The 16,897-nt window shown below is 40.8% G+C and overlaps 1 protein-coding gene across 2 annotated transcripts; it reads left to right on the top strand.

Moving 5' to 3' along the window:
* Positions 1-8,144: 8,144 nt before the first annotated feature.
* On the top strand, positions 8,145-15,609 carry Bambi (BMP and activin membrane bound inhibitor). 2 transcript variants are annotated; one of them, XM_047520789.1, is made up of 3 exons: positions 8,145-8,618; positions 11,924-12,211; positions 12,632-15,239. In XM_047520789.1, exons 1-3 carry the CDS (start codon positions 8,543-8,545, stop codon positions 13,048-13,050), a joined length of 783 nt encoding a protein of 260 aa, XP_047376745.1. In that variant the 5' UTR covers positions 8,145-8,542; the 3' UTR covers positions 13,051-15,239. The 2 variants fall into 2 exon arrangements, with proteins under 2 accessions (XP_047376745.1, XP_047376746.1); XM_047520790.1 differs by lacking the exon at positions 8,145-8,618 and adding an exon at positions 8,661-9,027 and having other exon boundaries at positions 12,632-15,609.
* Positions 15,610-16,897: the final 1,288 nt, after the last annotated feature.

The following is a 16,897-nucleotide window of genomic DNA, read 5'->3' as shown; positions in this document are numbered from 1 at the left end:
GGAGTTTACATTGTCCTTGAGGAACCAACTAAAATAAGGAAAGTTCAGTCATTGTAAACAATGCAGTGTCTTCAGAGAACTTTTTATACTTCTGTGATTTTATGAGGAGCAGCTAAGTGGTATGGGTGGGGCAGAGAGGATGTAGCCCTCAGGAAGCAAGTGCTACTTCCGCTTTTTGACTGTCAACTTGATGCATTTTACTCAAGTAGCACTTATAGACTGGCCAGCAATGTCATTTGTTTATAGACATGCAGGCATCTTGCCTCCCCAAAGTCCCACAAGTCTAAACTATATTTGTGTGGGGAAAAAAAAATAAAAAACAGGACGATTATTCATCCCCAATAATTATTTTTCTCAGGAAATGGATAAAAGGATGGAAACCAGGGTCTCCAGTATGCTAGGCAAGTACTCTACCACTGAGCTACACTCCCAGCCCCAGAAACTCTTTTTTAATTATTATGGTCAACTAAAAAGACAGACCATTCAAGATGGTTGTATATTAAAAATAATCCAGGAGGTCAGAGTGGCCTTGACCTCTGGAAATGTTCTGAGTCATTGGTCTGTATAAGATGTGCCATGTTTAATTGGATACTTTAAGTTTATTTTATTTTATGTTATTTTGATGCTGGGGATCAAACCCAGGACCTCATTCATGCTAGGGAAGCACTCTACCACTGAGCTGTACCCTTAGCTCCATGAAGTTTACTCTAGATGATAGTAATTACTCAAGAATAAACTCATGAACACAAAAATAATAATCTGAAGGAATGATTTTAATTCCATTCACTAACATTTTCCTTATAGGGCCGTGAACTTTGTATGTGGAAGATGTGCTATGTGGTGCCAACCTGTTCGCACTTCTTCTATATGGCCTTTCTGGCCCACACCCTTTCTGAGTGAGCAGTAGGCATGCTTTATGTCAGCCAGGACGCTTCCCTAGCTGAATAGACCATAAAACAAGCACTTCAGGATGGTCTGTCGATAAGCTGAATAGCAAACTGTTTTGCCTAAGTGTCAGATTCATCTTAGGAACTGGGAATTGGGATATCAAAAGGCTGAGGTAGTTTGCCATAGTGACAGAAGACAAAACTGTCCCTTGAGGGTCATCTCTGTGGGAAAGGGGGTTTATAATTGGATGAAGACAAGCAGAAGTTATGAGTGAGCAAATAAGGAAAGGATGTGGCTCAATGGCAGAGAGGTATGAAATAAAGACAACTCAGAGAAGAGACCCAAGGCTTCTGGTTTCTGGTTCCAGTGAGGCTGGTTCAAAGAGATGATAAGCAATGCTTGTAAATTACCATTTAGTTGTATCTTTACAATAAATCACATTGTATCCACTCAAACCACTTCTGAATTAACTAATCTTTAGTGGGTCTCTCTTTAATTAAATCAATGTGACCAACAATGTGCTATACATATTTTAAGTGATATTTTAAATGATGTCTTTGAAATGAGGCAAATAAGGGGTAAACACCACTAACCGTAAGTGAAACTGTAAAAATTATTTGTGTTTCAATGGATTCATAGCAGAATGGGTGCTCATTTGTTAGGTAATCAAGTAGAACAAAGGAAGATTATTGAATCTGAAAAAAAAAAAAAAAAGTATTAGAAAGCCTTGCCTCAATTTTAAGGATAAGATCAATAATTCACTAGCTGCAACCCCATAGCTCTCTCCATAATGTGTGCCCATAGAGTAAGTCTCATTCAAATGCACTGAATCTTTGAAGATATGTTCACTGGCTTGGCATTTAATTTCATGGATTGAACCTATACATCAAATTTAATGTGTTACTTGATATTTTGTAAATGGAAAAACAAATGCTATTTAGGTTTTTCCTCAAAAATGGGCAAAAGACATGAATAGATGCTTCTTGAAAGAAGACATACAAGCCAGGCATGGTGGCTTTGTACTTATAGTCACAGCTATGCAGGAGGTTGGGACAGGAGGATTGCTTGAACCCAAGAGTTTAAGGCTAGTCAGGAAACATAGTAAGACTCCATCTCTAAGAAAAGACATACAAATTTGACTAACAGGCATGGGAGGGGAAGGGGCTCAACATCACCAGTCATCTGGGAAATGCAATCAAAAACGCGCTGAGTATCCCTTCACTCCTATTAGAATGACCATTGTCTAAGTGACAAAAGATTAACGAGTGTTAGTGAAGATGTGAACAAAACAGCCCTTGAACACTGTTGGTAGGAACATACATTATGTTATGGAAAACACGTTATGGAAGCTGTCAAGTAAACAGTATGGAGGTTCATTCCTCAAAATATTAAAAATAGTACTACCATATGACCCAGTAATTCCACTATATATCCAAAGTAATGAAATGAGTGCATTCAGGATATATCTGTACTCCCATGTTTACTGCATTATTCACCACAGCCAAGATATGGAATCAACCTAGGTGTCCAATGATGGGTGAATGAAGAATATGTGGTATATACACAGTGGAATACTGTTCAGTCATAAAAACATAGGGAATCCTGTCACTGGTCAAACTAAAGAATATGAGGTTAAGTGAAATAAGTCAGGCACAGAAAGACAAAAACTGAGTGATCTTGAATACGAAAATACTCATCTCATGTAAGTCCAGAATAGAAGGATGGTTATCTGCAAAGGAGGTGGTTTTGAGGTAGGAGGTTGGGGAGGTATTGGTCAAAAGATACAGAGTTTCAGTTAGAGGAGAAGAAGGAAAAAGTTCAAGAGATCTATTGTATACATGGTGACTACAGTTAATGGTATATTCTGGAAAGATGCAAAGAGAGTAGATGTTGAGTGTTCTCACCACAAATGACTATGTGAGGTTTGGCATTTGTTAATGAGCTAGCTTTAACCATTCTGCAATGTGAATATACTTCACAGTATCATATAGTGCATGATACATACAATTTTATGTCAATTTTAAAAAATCAATCTCAAAAATATTATGACATAAAAACAATGATAGCAATAAAAAAAAAATGATGGAAAATAGAAGTAATTTCAAAGTTCCACTGCAAAGTACCTCATCCTGTCCATCAATGAAATTTCAGTCTGGAAGATCCTGGATTAGAAGAGAACAGTTTTAGTGTAAGAAAAATCATTTTCAGATCACCAAAGAGGGGAGGAGTGGGCAGAAGCAGAAGAGTGGACTATAGAAAACGATGCAAGATTTCACACAATTTCAAGCAAGGGCCTAAATGCTTAGCTCTCTGATAGACGTATCAAAGCTTCTGGATTTTAATGGTTTGACCATAGTTTTTTTTTTTTTTTTTTTTTTTTTTTTTATCGTATAAAACATAAATGAAATGTTATCAGTTAAGACAATGGAATTAAAAAAAAAATTACCATTCATTACAGTCTGGGTCAGTGATGTTCTGTTAAGTAGGAAATAGTTTAAGGTAATTTGTCAGCTTTAAAGAATTGATTAATCATTTTAGTTAAGGAAAAAAGAAATCAAACTCATCATTTGAAATTAGGTAGGTCAAATTAGCAAGCCGTGGGATAATTTTTAAAAATTTTACTGGCCTAATTGGAGGTTACATTAAAATAACCTAATAGAAGAAAAAGCATTTGCAGACATCAAGGATGATAACAAATATAGTTGAAACTGGTTTATTATAAACAATGCCCATTTCCAAGTTCCTAAGGTAATCATCTTTAACTAGAGAAGATTTTAGTAGTCTTGAAAGTTTTAAAGAAAACAACTCCAGCTTGGGATGTAGTTCAGTGGTTAAGTTCTTACCTCTCATGTGTGAGGCCCTGGGTTCAATCCCTAACATGGACTTAACTCAGCAGCTATTCTACAATTTATTTGGAAGATTTCATAGCATTTTTGTTAGCCTGTGGGAAGACAGGCAGTTTGAGTTGTTGAGTTTCAGTCTTCTCCTTTCCTTCCAGGTCATATCACACTACCTCTTAGACTCTGCAATCAGTCCTTTATCTCCTTTTCCATCTTGGAGAAAAAAAATGACCCCCCCCCAAAAAAAACAAAAAAACAAAAAAACCAACTATATAGCCATTCCATTGGGCTGGGCTAATCTCTCACCTTTGACTTTATTCCAAAGGAAGTAAATTTTAGATCTAAACTCCTAACTTCTCTTAAGAACAAATAACTTATTAAAAACCAGCTACTAGGAATTCGAAGCATTACCCAACCTCTGTGAGTGGTTAGCTGGTAGAAGATTTGTATAATAGGCAGAAATGTTAGATTCTATCACTGGACTGCAGTAGTTGTTTGTATGCCAGCCAGGAATTCTAACACAACTACTTCCTCTCTGATAAAATATACTAAGAACTACTTTTCCCTGGCATTGTGGAGGGAGAGGCATTATTGAAAATGGGGATCACATGTAACTTTGGGAAACAATGGTATTATTTGAGTAAACAGAAGTTGGTAGAATATTTACAGCTTTGATAACAAAATTAGTTTGATGGTATAGGACAACCATAGAATATATCATGGTGGAGTGTCATGATTATCAAGTATGGGCATTCCTGGGTAAATCATATTTGGAATACTATTTGATGGTAATAAAGTAAAACTCTTTATTGTTTTAATTATTTCAGTTAGGTCTAGAATCTCTTTTCCAATCTTGGGTATAGAAAGCGTGTTCCCTAGTTGTGTTTTCAGAATTCCCTTTAATAAGAATAAAAAGGGGATGCTGGGTGTGTTGGTGCTTGCCTATAATTCCAGTGGCTTGGGAGGCTGAGGCAGGAGGATCATGAGTTCAAAGCCAGGCTCAGCAACTTAGCGAGGCCCTAAGCAACTCAGCAAGACCCTGTCTCTAAACAAAAATATATACATATATAAAAAGGGATGGGGATGTTGCTCAGTGGTTAAGCACCTCTAGGTTCAATTTCCAGTACCAAAAAAAGAAAAGAAAAGAAAAAAAGTAAATAAAAAGGGATTTGGGCATTGTTTTCATTTCTTGATTTAAACTTCAAAAGAACACTAGATTTTACTGTTTTTCCCCCTCTAATTTTCAAACTACATGTAGGAAAGAAATAACTGAATTATGTACAGAGCACAAGTAAAATTCTATAGAGAAGCAGTTTTCCTTAAGAGTATTAAATTGAATTAAAATTGTTGCCTATTCTGTTGGATATTGATATGGCCTCATAATTGACATAGTATCCCTAAACAATTTTGATTTTCCACATCGATTCAAATACTCATTCACTTAGTTGAAAAGTCTATGTCTGCTCTAAAACCATTTAAAGTGCAGACTTATTTCTCTTAAAACTAATTTCTAGTCATTTAAAAAGTTTGCCCATTAATAATAAAAACAAAAGAGTTGAAATCATTGTCTGAAGAATTTCTTGCTGTGAACTGTATTTGGAACAAAAAAAAAAAAAGTAACATAACCTGGAATGATAAAATCAATTATTAATTCATTCAAATGCAAGTGTCTTAGTTTGGGCTTTTTGGGTTACAAGTAAAAGAATCTTAAATACAAATGGGAGCTATTTAAGGTAATTGAGTTAACTATAATGTGGAACCTATGGAAAAGAAGGGAAGTCAAGTGACTGAAAATCCATTTGGATTTAAATCTTTGCCTCTCTGTACTTCTTCGTCATTTTTCTTTCACTCCACAGAGAAGCAGAGAATGTCTCCCATGAAATGTCTTCTAGAATCTGACCAGCATCTCTGTCCAAAGAGAGAATCTAATTGTCTCAACTTGGGTAATGTGACTATTTCTGGCCAGAGGGCAGAGTCTCCTAGTCTGGCTGCCAGTGTCCATTCCAGTGAAATGGGACATTCTCTGATTTGGGACGAAAAGACATCAGAAAATATCTACTACAATATGACTTTCACCAATGAATTCTCCTAGACCCTCTTCCATTAAACAAGTATTTATCTGCCTCAAAAGTAAATATAATCAGTTCCTGGTACATCTGTCCAATTTGCTCCATATTTTATGCTCCAGCCACAAAGAATTGCCTGTAATTCCACCTCCTATCCTCTACTTACCACCCCATCTTCCCCCACAATCAACTCATTTCATGCCTAAATTCCTGTGGTCTTCTGTGCTTGTAATGGTCCTCTTCCAATCTTCTTTATTACTTAGGAGCCATTCTGGATGCCATTGCTTCCAGGAGACCTTCCTAGGCTAGTCACTTCTTTCTTTTATGCATCGTGATGTCACACACAGAATTCTGATCTCCAGTGTTTGTGATTTACTCTCTAGTTCTTGACATCCTTATAATCCCAGGCATGTGAGCCTAGACTACTGGTGAGAGCCCCAAAATAGTTGAACAAACATACTCTAAAATAATTTCCTTTTAGTTAATAATTTATCCTCTAAACTTCAAAGAAGTGCTGCATCTGTAGTTCAAGTGGTAGAGCACTTGTCTAGCATGTGTGAGGCCCTGGCTTTAATCCCCAACATAGCAAATAATAATAATAAAGTTAAAGGAGTGCGTTATAACCTGGAGTGTATGATCTGCACAAAGTCCTTAGAAATGTTAGTTCACCAAAGTTCTCATAGTCATAGGAAGTTCTGATCAAACTCTTTCTTCCTCTGGCTGTCTGCTGACACTTGAGAAAGGCCTGATACCCTTTATTTTCTGTTTATTTTCCTCTTAAAACTTCTGTGGGGCTTGTCCTTTCCTCCTTTTAGATGCAATGTCAATCTAGCAAAGTAATGGTGAGGGCATCAATTTATGAAACTTTGATTTTTCTGCATATGAACATTATTTTTCAGAGGCAATTTCATTACCTACATCCCGCAGCTCTGCAGACTTTCAATAACTTTAAACTACAAGATTAGGCATTTATAATATTCGTGCCTTGATTTTCAGTCCTCACGACATTTTATTTCCCCACTTAGAGTTTTTTTTTTTTTTTTTTTTTTTCCTTGTTGGTGGTGGGGAATGGAACCCAGGGCTTCACACATGCTAGGCAAGCACTCTATCACTAAGCTACACCCTCAGCCCTTTTTCTTAGTCAGGTTCACTTCTCCACTCTACTCCTAAATGAAATGGGCTTCTCTTTTTGTTTTCCCCTCCCTTTACGCATTATCAGATAAGAAAACGGTGGGTGACCCTAAAAGGGAATTTTGTGAATGGTTGACTTTTGTTAATCTCAGGTTTTGAGGGGAGGGGAGAAAAAAGCATTCCCTCTAATAATGAGAATTTTAAGTTTAATTTCTCTTGTAAACAAATAAGCAACAGCAAAAGGCCCCTGACCGCCTTGGATACGTTGGGGGTCGGCAGCCCAGCGAGCCCAAATAAAATGAATTAGTATCCCAGGAAGGAGATCACTATGCAGCTGATATTGATCAGGGTCAGCCGGTGTGTTTGCCTGCGATTGTTTGGGGGGTGGTTAATTGAGTGTCAGTCTCGGCCAGTGTCGTCTCGCTGGCGCCGGGTGCTTTTGGATTTGCTAATTTTCGTTAAGTGTCTCTAGCCGGCTCCTCGTCCCCAGTCTACCCGGGAGAACCAGCGGCTCCTACGGATCAACAGCCTGTCTGTCTGGGCTTTATTGATCACAGGGTGGGCGGTTGGAGGCGGATGCGCTGAGGGGGAGGGTGGGAGGAGGCTGAAAGCAGACCCAAGCACCCTGCCGCCCGTTTCCTGGCTCCCCACCCGACCCCCGCCTCGGCCGCACGCGAGCGGGCGGGACTCCACAGGGGCTCCTAGGCCAGTGGCGAGTCTGCCACATCAGGACATCGCCACTTCTCTCTGGAACTCCGGAGGCACACAGCGTGGCTCAGGATGGGGATGGGGGTGGGGGGAGTGAGTCCGAGGGTGGTCACGTGGGTCCCTTACGTGTTTCGGGTGGAACAAAAGAGAAACCACGTGCTGGGGGACGTTGCCCCGAGGTTGAGTTGTAAGGATCGAGAAGGCAAAAACAGGCGGACCCAGAAGCCGGGTTCACCCAGCACTGGCCAAGGTCACACGCACGCAGGCCTCCGCCAGGGGGCGCGCGGGAGACGGCGGCTACCGGACCCGCAGCCCCAGACTCCGGCGCCGCTAGGAGCCTTAGGGCAGGTCCCCCCTTGCCCGCGTCTGGCCCGCCCTCTCGGCTGCCCCACGAATTGACAAGAACCCAGCGGCCAATCGCACGGCGCCTTCGCTGCCGGGGCGGGGTCTGGGGCGGGGCGGCGCCAAGCCGGCTCCCGGAGCCCGGCGCTATTTACGGTGCGGAGCCTGGCTGACCTGACCGGTGTTGGCGGATGCTCTCCGCCGGTCTGCTCCGGAGGTTTTCTCGGAGCTCTCATCTTCTTCGCGGAGCGGCGGGTCAAGGGGGCAAGAAGCCGGGGAAGCCCACCCTGGACTGCAGCGGTGCCGTCAGCGAACGTGCGTCCGCTGAGCAGACTGGGGCGTAGGAGTGCGGGGCAGCCGAGTCAGATCGCAAAACTTTTCTCGACTTCTCGGCGCGTCCTGCAGCCACTATCCATGCTGCGGCCGCCATCCGGTCCCTCGCCCCGCCACTGACGGCGTCCGGCGCTCCGGGCAGGACCCATGTGCTGCGCGCTCCGGGGGTCGTAGGCTGCTGCTGCGCCGCGGCTCCGGGAGCCCGCGGGTGCGCCGCGGCCGAGGGAGACGTCAATGGATCGCCACTCCAGCTACATCTTCATTTGGCTGCAGCTCGAACTCTGCGCCATGGCGGTACTGCTCACCAAAGGTGTGTGCCCTCCGGGCGGCGGTGGCCTGGAGCGCGGATCCTGGGGAGGGGCTCTGCGGACGCGCGGGGGCTGGGGACCCGGCTGCCGGACTGCCGCCGCGGGGCTTTGAAGCCGGCTGCCAAGGCTTTGTTAGCGGCGGGCGAATTCCCTCCCGCGCCAAGCCGCAGGTCGCGACAAGTTCTTAGAAGTTGTGGCGGTCGACCCCAGATCCAACGCCCTGAGGTGCATTCAGACCTCTGTGCAAGCGACTGTCAGGTGTTGCGAAGCTTGTCGTTGAACTCCTGGACGCTGGAGGCCCGCACGGGAGCGGGGAGGGAGAATCGGCTGCATGCCGCAGCCCTCGTTGCCCCGCGCAGCGCGGGACTGCCACAAGGAAAGGCAGACCCTCGCCCTAGCAGTACCATACCGGTGTGTCTGTGCCTGTGTTTCTCTGTGTCTATCTCTGAACGTCTCTGTGCATCTGTCTCTCTAAATGTACCTTTGCGTGTCTCGAGTGTGTTCTAAGTGCGACAGTGCCTGTGCCTTTGCATGTGTCCGAGTGTCTCTTAATATCCCCGTGTCTCTGAGTGCGGGTATGCATCTCAGTGCCTGAATGTATCTGTGTGTCTTTGTTTCAGAATGTGTGCATCTGCCTGTTTCCTAATTCTCTGTCTTTAAGGGGACCGGCTCCGTGTGCCAAGTGCATAAGTTTCTGTGTTTGGGATCCAGCATGTGTGGCTCTCCCTGAGAGTATAGGTGGGGTGTGTGTGTTGAGTTGCTCCTCAGTGCCCGGGAGGAGTAGATGCTGTCAGCGGTCCCATTTCCCACTCACCTCCTATTTAATAACAAACACTAGGGGGAAAAAAAAAAAAAAAAAAGCGAGCGCAGGTCAACAACTTCTTTCCCCTGCAGGCTTTCATCTTTTAGTTCCAAATGACCCTAACTTCTTGATTTCAAGTTCTCCTCACCTCCCTGCCATGGACTTTATTGTTCTATGAATTTTTTTTTGAAATAGGAAGCCTTATTTAGCTTTGCACCCCCCACTTCTCCTTAATTGCCATGTAGCAGGCATGAGGTTAAAGGATAAGCTGGCCCAGCAAGGATGATGTGCTACAGTATTTATTTATTTTGGAAGGAAGGGTGTAATTAACCCTAAATAACAGCCCTCTGCAGGCTGCAGAGGGGAGCCTCCTGGCCCTATCAAAGGCCAGCAGAACAGGGAGGGACTGAGGCTGACATGAAGTCACAGATACCGAAACTATGCGCCTGATAATGATATAATTAGGGGATCAGAGATTTCTGACTGCTGTGGACTTCAAAAGCTTTAAAAGAAGCCAGCAGTCTCTCCTGTAGCCATCTTGACTAAAGCAGACATTTTTGTTTAATCACTACATACAGTAACTAGAAAAGGGGAAACAGAAGAGCATTGTTCACTGTTTCAAAATACCAGTCCCCTCCTGGCCTTTTGCATGCCACAGGAAGAAACTTTATGAAATGACAGAAATATAGTTTTAATACAGTAGTACAAAAGTCCATTCTCTTTGCTGAAATGTGGCTCCATTAAAAAAAAAAAAAAAAAGTCTTAGAACTTTCCCGGTTACCTGTCAATTTTTTATTAGACTGTTTTAGGTCATTGAAAATTCAGTATTTTAAATAGGCGCTCATAAACATTGAAGCAACATTTTATTTGTATGCAGTTTTCCTATTCTGTACTAGGTCTGAGCCTGATAGGCTCATAATAAGCTTTATATCTATCTTATTTATACTTTAAATTTGTATATGAAATTTATCAGACTAGAGATATGTAGTCATCACCAGCTAAGACTGGTTGAGCTTTATGTGAAGAATAAAGCAAGCCTGGAAAGAGGATAAAGAACAGAAAAGAACTGCTGCAGGAGCAAGGTTCTTACTTACTGCAAAGAAGGCTGGAAAAGGGACCCGGGCCCAAACCCAGGATGGGGGGGAGTGCAGAGTTAGGAGGAGCAAGAACTCAGTTTTGGAATATTAGTAGGTTGCTAAAGATCTGTGTTTAGTTGGCTGTTTTTTCTTAGAGCTGAAGCATTAGCAGCCTCCAGTGAAAACTGAGCGCACCAAGTGGTGGCCTGGAATTTGGACAGATAATTATATGAGACACCTTACTCAGGCATTCACAGAAAGGAGGAGCAAGAAAAATGAGTGGGGGAGGTCTGTAAACCTGCAGCCCCCAGTGTTTAATTTCAGAGTGGAGGTTTCAGTAACTAAACACATCTTCTGATTGGGAACCTGGGAAGAGGTGTGTGCATTAGTTCAATCTACAGTAGCCTTCACTGTTACCCAGTGGCCAGAGTTCACCAGGTTGAGTATCATAGTGACAATTTCAGACCCAGATTATTTCAACTAGACATTTATTCAAACCTCAAATCTTGCATTGTTACAAAATGTTAACAGAGCCCTGCAACTCACAAAATAAGTTTTATAAAGGAAACTTTTAATCACTTCCTGTAGAAAAATTTGAGGTTTCCTTAGGATTTTTCATTCAACCAGCAGAGGATTTTCAGTTCAGTGTTTCCCCTTTTAGATCACATGTTAAATTACATGTAAAACTCAGGAGGAGGAGGAGTCAGCCTTTGCAGTTTTAAGTCCCCCCCTCCCCTTTTATGACTTTCCATTTGGGCTGAAAGAAATTGACTTTGGCAAGCAAACCACTAATTGTAAACTGCCTAGTTCCTGTTTTACAATATACTGACTAAAAGCTCCTCGGCATGAAAAGATCTTTATAGGCAAAGTTTGCCTTTTCTAGAGAGGTTGCAAATAGCTGCCCAGTTTCATAGTTTTAAAACCTCCTGACCTGGGCAATTTCTAGATTGTTGTGTTTCTAGTTAATAACTTTATAAGGTGTTAGCTCCAGCTCTTAAATCTTGGCACAGTCCTTTGGGATAGTAAACAATTCAGTAGTTCCGATCAAATATTTATACTGACAAAACTCAAAAGCTTAGCATTTTTATGTTGTATAGTTGTGTAGGATTAAAATGAATAATGTGATTTACCTTATGGTAGAAAATATTATAATGATGATTTTTTTCCTTCAAAAATGAAAGTAGTTTTAATTACTCTAACTCATCAGAAATCTGCCATTAGGATTAATACATTCCTAAAATTGCAACTAATTGACATTTAAGCACTTACTACTTTAAAGGTATTTCCAGTCTACATGGACTGCTATTGAAAGCAGTTAACTTGAATAATCTAAAATTAGTGCCCTTGAATTTGGGATTCAGCATTTGCTTGCATAGTTGCTTTATCTGTTCCCTGAAGCAGAGTTTGACTGGTTTCTCATTGTTTTCAGGAGAAATTCGATGCTACTGTGATGCTGCCCACTGTGTGGCAACTGGTTATATGTGTAAATCTGAGCTCAGCGCCTGCTTCTCTAGACTTCTGGATCCTCAGAACACAAACTCCCCACTCACCCATGGCTGCCTAGATTCTCTTGCAAGCACAGCAGACATCTGCCAAGCCAAACAGGCCCAAAACCACTCTGGCACCACCATGCCCACATTGGAATGTTGTCATGAAGACATGTGCAATTACAGAGGGCTGCATGATGTTCTGTCTCCTCCCAAGGGTGAATCCTCAGGTAGGTAGAAGCCATTCCTAACCCAAGTGCCTGCCTGATCTATAGACCTGTGGCAGCCACAACTTTGTATGTCTGCTATTGATTTTGTTGTTAATGTAATTAGAGACACCAGAGGGAGAAGCATGGCTGGATACAGAGATGCATCTCTGTTGAGCGACTTTTGTCTGCCTGAGCATTATATGTCTATCTGTATAATAGGTTTTGCCTGTTTTTTCGACATTTAAAGACCATTACATTGCAGTGATGACAGCCTGTAAACAAATGACATTTGTAAGCTTCTTTGGATAGTTTTGTGATATCGATTTTCTAAAAACTGTTGATTTACTTATTAGCTGCTTTTTAATGGAATTCCTTATTTAAAGTGGATATCTCTAGAAGGAGTTAGCCCACAGTTTGATCATTTTGTCTGTACTCCTTTAGGACAAGGAAACAGATATCAGCACGATGGTAGCAGAAACCTCATCACCAAGGTGCAGGAGCTGACTTCTTCCAAAGAATTGTGGTTTCGGGCAGCTGTGATTGCAGTTCCCATTGCTGGTGGGCTGATTTTAGTGTTGCTGATTATGTTGGCCTTGAGGATGCTCCGAAGTGAAAACAAGAGACTGCAGGATCAGCGGCAGCAGATGCTCTCTCGTTTGCACTACAGCTTTCACGGACACCATTCCAAAAAGGGGCAGGTTGCAAAGTTAGACTTGGAATGCATGGTCCCGGTCAGTGGGCACGAAAACTGCTGTCTGACCTGTGATAAAATGAGACAAGCAGACCTCAGCAATGATAAGATCCTCTCCCTCGTTCACTGGGGCATGTACAGTGGTCACGGGAAGCTGGAATTCGTATGACAGACTCTTATCTGAACTAAACTTCTTGAACCCTTGAAGGTCTTCGAGTTCTGCTGGACAGGAGCACTTTATCTGGAGACAAACAAAGTCATTTAATCATTTTTGAGAGACAAAGACCTCTGCAAACAGAATCTTGGATATTTCTTCTGAAGGATTATTTGCACAGACTTGAATACAGTCAAATGTATTATTTGCTTTAAAATTATAAAAAGCAAAGAGAAGACTATGTACACACTGTTACCAGGGTTATTTGCATCCAAGGGAGCTAGAATCGAGTACCTAAATGAACTAAATGTGCTCTGTGTTAGCTCCTACATCTTGATTTATTGTAAAGATTTTTAAAATATATATTTTTTGTCTGAAATTTAGTAGTGTGGTTCATAAATTAAAAACCTAAGTGGTGGGGCTAGGGATGAGGCTCAGAGGTAGAGTGCTTGCTTAGCATGTGTGAGGCCCTGGGTTCAATCCCCAGCACCACAAAAAAGAAAAACAACCTTAATCAAAATGTTAATTACACAAATGAAGATCTGTTGCTCATACTTCATTTTTAACTGTAGGATTTGGCTGGATTTTCTTTGTTTGTTTTAATAACAAGACTAAAATCTTGTTTATTCTCAAACAACGCAATTTTCTTACACATGAATTAAGCGTGTACTGACCATCTTTCAGTATGTTTTCTACTTTTTTTAAAGGATATTTCTGGTAAGATTTTTTTTTCTTTTCTTTTAGTACTAAGGACTAAGTCCAGGGCCTTTTGCATACTGAGCATACACTCCTCCACTGAGCTATACCCCCGTCCCTAAGAGAATTTTTAAAGTTATTTATACCAGGTCAGGTAACTGATGGTTTTCTGAAGTTGCCATAGCAAAGATAATATTTATCAGCTTGATCCAGTTGTTCTGCAATACCTTTATAAATGTGTCTACCTACACCCTAACTAAACATATTTTTTGGTATTTAAAGTTAACCACTGTCTAGTTTTACAGCTGATTGACTATTCTGCCTCAAACCAAATTAAATATTTTGTCTCCCAAGTTAGTCAGACTTTATTGTACAGTGTTTCTGGTTTTCAAATTTTATTTTTTTTAAACTTTAATCCTTAGAAAGGTTTTCATTAGTAAACATCATATGCCAATTGAGAATTAACACAGTGCTACTAGATTTCTATTCCCCAAATAATCATTTTATTAATATAATCAAATAAAACATAGGCATTAGCCAGTAACTGATGCAGCTAAGTACCACTTGCCACCTCCTTAAGACATCTGTTAACACAGCCCTTTAAACCTATAGTATATTTGTGTACTCCTCCCTCAAATGGATCTTGGTTATCTTAAACATGAGAATAATTTGCCATGGAGGTTTTTTCTCAATTCTTTTGTATATTTGAAATTTTTTGCTTCAAAATAGTCTATAGCCTGCATAATTTGAGGATGAGGTTTTCTTGTATTAATATTAAAAGCATTTTTGCATACTTTTATTAGATTATTTTATGATAAGTGTAATTTGGGTTTCTTAAGTCAGTTCAGTAGTCAATTTCATGGAAGAATCTGAGTTGAAATTACTAGTATAAAAATGAGTAGATTATTTTGACAATTAATAGATCACTGCCCCAAACAAATTAGGCTATGGAATAAATACACATTTTAATAAATGACAGCATTTGTATTGTGCTTCTTGGGACTGATGCTTTTTACATGTCTATCTTGTTATTTACAAAAGGTGTTGTTCTACTTGTGTCAAAAATTTTTTTTATTTGGTGTTGGGAATTGAACCCATGGCCTTAGGCATGCTAAGTGTGTTCTTTGCCACCTAGCTACACTTCCAGCTCCCAGAAGTGTGTCAGTATTTAAGAATGATTGAACCCAACCATTCAAATCTCCCTAGAGGAGAACTGATCAAAATTGTCAATTGGTGAAATTTACATCCTTATCTCCACTGTCTGGCTCTTGATCAAAGTATAGTACTTTTGTTGCTTGAAGATAGAGACTTCTTGCCCCTCAAACATTCTTGCACAGTATCATTCAAAGTCAGTGATGGTTTAGTCACTATCAGCTATGTGTAGTCAAGTTTTCTTCCTCTGCTTATTTTCTGTTGACCTGATTTCTTCCAAGTACCAGTTAACTAGGAACTCGGCAAATCATTAGGAAATAAAGGATTTAAAGTAATGTGCTTTGAAATCTGTAAACCTCATCCTACTGGAAAGGCTTGAGTCTGGGCTGGTATTGTGGAAATTTAATGGAAGATGAATTTGAAGAGTTTCCCCCTGCCTCTTGTTCTATTGTGTACTCAGGAGTCAGTTTATATCTCCCTGTCCTTTAAGGTCCCTGGCCTTTCATACTGACTTATTTTTCTGAGACTCAAGTTCAAGGCAGAACTTGGATTTAGAGCCCTGTCTCTTCCTAAATCCTCTCCCGTTTGATATTCATTTACTATTTATATTTGTCTTTACCACTAGCAGATCTGCATATAACTTGGGGCTTTCAATTAAAATACCACAGACTGAATTTTATTAAGAACTGTATATAGACTTGACATTTTTTCCCCCTATGAGAGTATAGAAGTTTTTTACAAGTAGGAGATAGAGGTTCCCTCCCTGATTGGGTTATGTAAAAAAGGTGACAACTGGTTTTTTTTTTTTTTTTTTTCCTCTTACAAAGATGTATGCTGTCACTTAGAGGTGTCAATAAAGGCTTCCTAACCAAGAACAGCCCTTGTTTAATATTGACATAGAACTTACCCCCTCCAAGGTAATTTTCCTTTCTAAGTGGAAATTTGCCCGAACCAGAGACGAATGGGACTAAAATTGCTGTGATGTTTCTGCATCTATACCTCTAACATTTTACCCGCTTTTGAAAAAATTGACCTGTGCATAGTTAATGTCTTATGTTATTCCCCTCACCACCACCCCCAACACGCCAACTTACTTCGAATGGCTCAGAGGCTTCCTAGAAATTGACTGGTGTCTCTAATTTCTGTTGAACTGATTTTATTAAAAACACTGCACCATAGGGGGGTTGACCTTCTAAAATACCAAACATGTCTGCTTTAGAAAATCACAAAGCTCTCCTCTGAAGGGCTGGTAAATCTGGTTTCAATATGGGTTGATTATAGGCTAAAAGCTTAAAAGCAGTGGCATCTAGTATCTTGACTCTAGAACTGGCCTTTTTGGGGCCAGGACAGCATTTTTTTTCTTGATAACCTCTAATTGGTCCTCTTCTCTGCCATTTAGCCTAAATAACTTTGAAACCTCCAAAGCCGTGTGAACTTAGGTAAATTATGTAAGCACTTTGAATGCTCAGTTTTGTTGCCTATAAGATGGGGGCAGTAATAAAACTTATAGGATTATGGTGAAAAGGTGTTGTATTACAGCATGAGGACCTAGGTCCAATCTCCAGGAAAAAAAAAAAAAAAAGAAAAAGAAAAAAAGACAATATAGTAGAATCTCAGATGAGCTGCATTCCCAGTTCAGGGGAAAGCACTTACCTAGCATGTGGGAGGCCCTGGGTTGATCCCCAGCATGGGGTTGGAGGTAGTAGTGAGGTGGGGGTGGACTAGAGGAGGGTGCTTCTTTAAAAAGAAAAGTGTCAGGTGAATTCAATGGCCCAAAACAATAGTTCTTAAAATTTGAGAACTTGTGCCCATTTTTTATATTATATAGTCACTGTTTTTACTTGACTTTTTAAATATTTCAAATCTTTGGATATTTGAGATTTCCAGGCCCTCACTCATCAGCAGACAGGACTTGCTTAGCCTTTGTATAACCTTTTCAATTTACTGCCTTTATATATGCTTTTCACCTATCTGCTGAATATGCTGGCTTGTAACTGTTTCCTATTGGAATCTG

Source organism: Sciurus carolinensis, chromosome 12, assembly GCF_902686445.1.
Source record: "Sciurus carolinensis chromosome 12, mSciCar1.2, whole genome shotgun sequence".
NCBI classification, from domain to species: Eukaryota; Metazoa; Chordata; class Mammalia; order Rodentia; family Sciuridae; genus Sciurus; species Sciurus carolinensis.
Note: the sequence above shows the minus strand (reverse complement) of the source record. Positions and strands in the feature narration are given on the sequence as shown.

What these genes read in the sequence shown, in the direction of transcription:
- Bambi (XM_047520789.1), top strand. Translation starts at nt 8,543, where the DNA reads ATGGATCGCCACTCCAGCTACATCTTCATTTGGCTGCAGCTCGAACTC. An exon ending in GGCGGTACTGCTCACCAAAG is followed by an intron (nt 8,619 to 11,923) that starts GTGTGTGCCCTC and finishes CATTGTTTTCAG; the next exon opens with GAGAAATTCGATGCTACTGT. An exon ending in TCCCAAGGGTGAATCCTCAG is followed by an intron (nt 12,212 to 12,631) that starts GTAGGTAGAAGC and finishes GTACTCCTTTAG; the next exon opens with GACAAGGAAACAGATATCAG.